The 5,317-nt window shown below is 36.5% G+C and overlaps 1 protein-coding gene across 1 annotated transcript; it reads left to right on the top strand.

Moving 5' to 3' along the window:
* Nucleotides 1-511: 511 nt before the first annotated feature.
* LOC143559721 (cyclic dof factor 1-like) lies at nucleotides 512-1,910 on the top strand. The gene is made up of 2 exons (XM_077048210.1): nucleotides 512-629; nucleotides 846-1,910. Exons 1-2 carry the CDS (start codon nucleotides 519-521, stop codon nucleotides 1,674-1,676), a joined length of 942 nt encoding a protein of 313 aa, XP_076904325.1. The 5' UTR covers nucleotides 512-518; the 3' UTR covers nucleotides 1,677-1,910.
* Nucleotides 1,911-5,317: the final 3,407 nt, after the last annotated feature.

The raw sequence follows: 5,317 nt of genomic DNA, 5'->3' as shown, positions 1-5,317 counted from the left end.
CCGTGGCGGTTGTTATACCCCGACTTAGGATTTAGGCGTGTGAGTGTGTGGTGTGTGACCCAATAATTTGTACACGTTTTGTACATATATCAGAGTTGTGGTTTTGTTTTAGTGAAACTCTTTAATATACTAAAATATCAACATATATTGAAAACATATTCATGAATTCCATTTCATTCTCTCGTTCATTCTATTACTATATACCAAACATACCCTAAATGAATTAACGGAAATAAACTATCAAGTAAGAAATGGTAAGGTACCGGTAACATGTTTATAAAATGTTATAGCCTTTATATAATAGGTCAATAGTGATTTAAAGTTTAAACCTTGTATGAAAAAACTTTTAGCATTTTCTAACTCATCCCAAACCTCATGTCCTCTTTATTACTTCAAAAAGTATTATATAATTATGCAATGGTATTTTGATGGAAGTACTTATTCTTTGCAACACTTCTCCCATTTGACAACAAAGACCAGCCATCTCACCTTTCCACAACCAACGAAAAACAAAAGCCATGGAGGATCCTGGAATCAAATTGTTTGGGAAGAAGATTGTGTTGCCTGCAACAAATAATAATATTAATCTTCCTGAAGATGATAAAGTAAACCCAGCAGGTGCAGAGAAGGTACACAGTTTACATTCCATCATTACATAATTTTCAAATCCAAAAACAACCCAATTGCTCTAATCTTTAAAGAATTAATGGGTCAGTTTTAGTTTCTATTTTAATCATGTTTTAAAGGTTCAAGATTATAAATTGAAACAAGATGAACTTGAAAGTTTTAGTGGTTCAAATTCAACTTTTCTTGCATTAGTGACTGATAATTTGAATGTTACACAGGATGTACAAAGCCCAAATTGCAATGAGACTAAAGCGGAATCCGACAACCCTAAAACGCCGTCGATAGACGAGGAAACGAAACATGAATCTACAAACCAGAAACCGAAAAACCTTAAGAAACTGGACAAGATTCTCCCCTGCCCTCGGTGTACTAGCATGGACACAAAGTTCTGTTATTATAACAACTACAACGTTAATCAGCCACGTCACTTTTGCAAGAGCTGCCAACGGTACTGGACTGCCGGCGGTGCCATGAGAACCATAGCCGTTGGAGCGGGCCGTAGGAAAAGCAAGAATCCTGCGGCCCGTCCTTGTTTCATAAATATTTCCCCGGAAACCGTCACCACTTCTAATTCAATAAATTCCAATTCCAATTCCAATTCTAATTCCAGTTCCAAAGTTCATTGTATTCCTGGGGCTTACATTCCGATTCCAATTCCAGTTCCGGCCATTTGCCCTCCAATGCCAATCTACCCATCAATATATTGGAATTGTATTCCATTCTTACATCCACCAACACCTACAATAACTGACTCGATCTTGGGAAAACGTACGGTAGATGAATATTTGATGAAAACTAATGATTGTGACGATGAATTGAAGAAACCGAAGAACTCAATTTTGATTCCAAAGGCTCTTAGAATTGATGATCCAGATGAGGCTGCTAGGAGTTCTATATGGACAACACTCGGGATCAGAAACGAAAACTTTAACGCGTTTCAGGATAAGAGTAAACGAGCGAAGAAGCATCACGAGACAACAACGCCTCCTGCCCATCAAGCAAATCCGGCTGCTTTCTCTAGATCAGTCTGTTTTCAAGAAACAGCTTGAAAAGAGTTACAATTTACTTAGATTATCACGATGGATGCTTGTTTTGTGGGACTTACACTTGTGGTTTTTAGTAGATACATTGTATACTTACATGTCAATTTATCTTGATTTTCTGCTATGTTTAGCATAAGTTGTGCTAAATTGTGTGCGGTATACGCATTAACAGGTGGTACTTTTACTCGTGCTGGTGAAACATGTAACTCGAATAAGAAAACGAGCATATACGAGGCCAAATTACTGTAGACTTGCTAGCATTTGTTGAATCCTAATGTGATAATGTTAGATTGTTAGGTCTATGTCACAAGGATATTTTACTCAAAAGTAATCCTTCCTTTGCATCGATCGTTAGTGTACAATCCAATAATACATATGGTAATATAGATGACTATGACCTTATCCAACATTCTCCCAAATCTTATTATTCGATCTAAGATACTAGAATTTCTCAAATATTTTTCTATCGTTTTAAGATACTGTTACAGTACAACCCAATAATACAGATTATAATAGATTGATTATGACCTCCTTCGATATTCCCTCAAAGTACGAGAGTTTCTCTAAATCCTTTATCATATTTAAAATATCGTCACAATACAACGTAATAATATACAGATTATAATAGATTTGACAACGACCCTACCAGTTATTCTTCCAAAACCTTATATTTTGTTTTAAGATATCAGAATTTCTTAAAATATTTATCTTCACTTTACGACACCGTTACAATAAAATCGTATAATATATGATAATAGATATTACCTTAGCCTTGTAAACATTCTCCCACAACAAGAATTTCTATAAATCTTTTTATTCATTTCAAAATATAGTTAGTTAAAGTACAACCCAATAATATAGATGCTAACAAATTTGACTATATACTAATCCAATATTTCCCCCAAATCTTATTCTTCCTTCTAAGATACTTTCCCCAAATCTTTTTCTTAATTTAAGATACCAGAAATGCTGACATGGATCATATGATTCATATGGGCCACAAATTAATATATTTTTTCATGAAAAGACAAGAGTTATTCAGATAATCTAGTGGAGCCCACATAGAGATATTTCAAGCTCTAGGCAAATTCAGGCCATATTTTAGATACAAGATGAGTTGTTATGTGGACCTAAAACGCCATGTCTCTATCTGTTGCCTTTTGCTTTCTTGTTTTTCCTTTTTTGCACACGTTAATTTAAACCTCATTGGCCCTTATGTTATTTTTCATTTTATGGGCATATAATGATATAAAGTTCACCTCACATTGTATTTTTCTTCAATACAAGTATCGGGCAAGATGACTCCGACCACTTGTTAGAGAAAATATCCTTCAAAGCTAATATTTTTCCCAAAAAGACGCCAGTCGATTTTAATGTCATGTGGGTATGCCTTAATTGAAAAGAAGTTCATGGCTGTCTCTAAAGGTTCCAATAAAGTATCATAAATGAGAACAAACCAAAAGGGTCACATCTTCAAAGTAGTCATCACAAAAAAAATCTCTACAAAATCACACAAGCCTAAAAATTGGTATAAAAATCTAGAATGTTTGGTCCTTATGTAAGCTTGCTTACCCTCCCAAAAATAATAATCTTGACTTCTTAAAAAGTCAAACCACCTTGTTTTAACATGTCTTAAAGGTTAAGCTTTCAACCTAAGCCTGTTTTAACTCATTACCCTGGTCCATTTTACCAGTGTATTTTATCACCTCAACTAAAGTCAACCATCTTAGAATGTAAAAGTCAACAATAAAGTTGACAATTGCAAAATTTTAGAAGTAGAAAGTGAAACTTCCACTTGAAATAAATATCTTATAGTTAGTGCTTCTTAGTCTTGAATTGAAGTGGGGGTGATGTGGGAAACCATCATGCAAAAAGATTATAAGACAGTGCATTTGAACACCGATTAAATTGACTTTGAATGAGAATGGATAAAAAAAGTCAAGACACTTTAAAGTCTTTAATCATGATAAAACATTGACAAAGAGTTTATTGGAGGTTAATTTCTATTTTTATAATTGAAGATCATTGTTGCTAAGTTTATACTTGAACATTTGGGTTTACTTGCTAGTCCGGACTTTATTGGATATGGCCTAAGAGGAATCAGAGGATGGAAACATGATACGGTTGATTCGAGATAACCAGTCTCCAAGAAAATAATAGATTAAAAAAGAGACTTAAAACATTTTTATTCTTCCATCTTTTCTGTAGTTCCTATTACAATGCAGTCAAATGTTGAACTCTTGAACTATGCATCGTGGACTTAACTTGCTCTTGTCATTCAATACTATTTTGACCTGGTTGAAGACTCTTTGATGGATCATCTTTATGGATTAGGCCATGGATGATGGATTAATGTCCTTAATATCGTACCAATACTCCCGCCCAAAAAACGTCCTTGTCCTCAAGGGCATGATCATTTCCCCATGGTGGTCGCCATTCTTGGCGTACAACGACGTTAGGGTTGTCTCAATGTAGCGCCATTGTGGTCGCTATTCACGTGTTTTGGTTGTATTTGGTTCCTCATTGCTCAATGACACAACTCCAGTGTTGTGTGGGTTGTTGTGGATGAGATTTTTTGTAGGTGCATGTGCTGAACTGTAGGTTTGTTTGGGTGATATAGATGGTAGCATGGGCGGAGGAAAATCTGAATGTTGATTATTATCTTTTTTAGAAGTTACTGTTAGGATCTTGGACACACACAAACACGAATAATAATGCAAGAGAAATATAAACAAAGATGAACACGCGAGATTTACGTGGTTCGGTCTAGACTGACCTACGTCCACGGGCTGCAACCAGGTTATTTTATTATTGCTACTGCCTCACTCTTGAGGAAATACAAGTACAATGATTACATTATATGGAGACTAGTAAGGGTTTCTAGCTTAGAGAACAAGATAACATAAACTGACCCTAATAAAGAGATATAGCGCCGGCCCAAAACCTCCCATGTCTTCCATCTTTATAAACCCATTTAATCCGTCTTCAAGTAAACCGGACCCAAACCAAGCCCAAGCCTCCACAAACCCAACATTCTCCCACTTGGAAACTTGATAAACTTCAAACTGCCATCCGCTGTGAACACTTGTACCTCTAGTAATCTCCTTGACTCACCTGGTTGCAACTGCCTTCTCATCAGTTAACCTTAAGGCCCGTTGAAGCTCCCTGAAGCTCCAACACATCAGTCATGGCTACAACTGCCACTGACTCGTCCTCTGACCCTACCGGTTGCCACTTACATGAACCACCGGATCCCAAATACCCTGAGAACAAACAACACTCTCCATATGTAGCAGATAACTTTCTAGAGAGACTTTAACATATGGAACACCGGTTCTTCTAACCCACTGTCTCCTAGTAGATGTAACTGAAGCTTTGACTGACTGACTGTCAGTGCTCCCACTGTCACGAACACCTTTAACTGGTTTTCCTAAACCCTTCCATACACGTTCAACCTGAATCTGACATATGGCTCTGGGTTTATCTCCTGCAAAACAAATCTTCTTCTGCCCACTAGACTCTGTGAACCGGATTTTGACTTTATTATGAACTGGGGTGGTTACTCCCTCAGACGGTAAACTGACAATGTACAGCGAACCTCTCTGTCTTCCTCGATCTATTACAATATTACCTTTAACCACCTTCTA

The sequence above is a fragment of the Bidens hawaiensis genome, unplaced genomic scaffold (genome assembly GCF_021521415.1).
Source record: "Bidens hawaiensis isolate Kalapana, Puna unplaced genomic scaffold, B.hawaiensis_p1.1 tig00020028_1, whole genome shotgun sequence".
In the NCBI taxonomy this organism is placed as follows: domain Eukaryota; kingdom Viridiplantae; phylum Streptophyta; class Magnoliopsida; order Asterales; family Asteraceae; genus Bidens; species Bidens hawaiensis.
The sequence above is the reverse complement of the archived record's forward strand: the minus strand, read 5'-3'. Positions and strand labels throughout refer to the sequence as shown.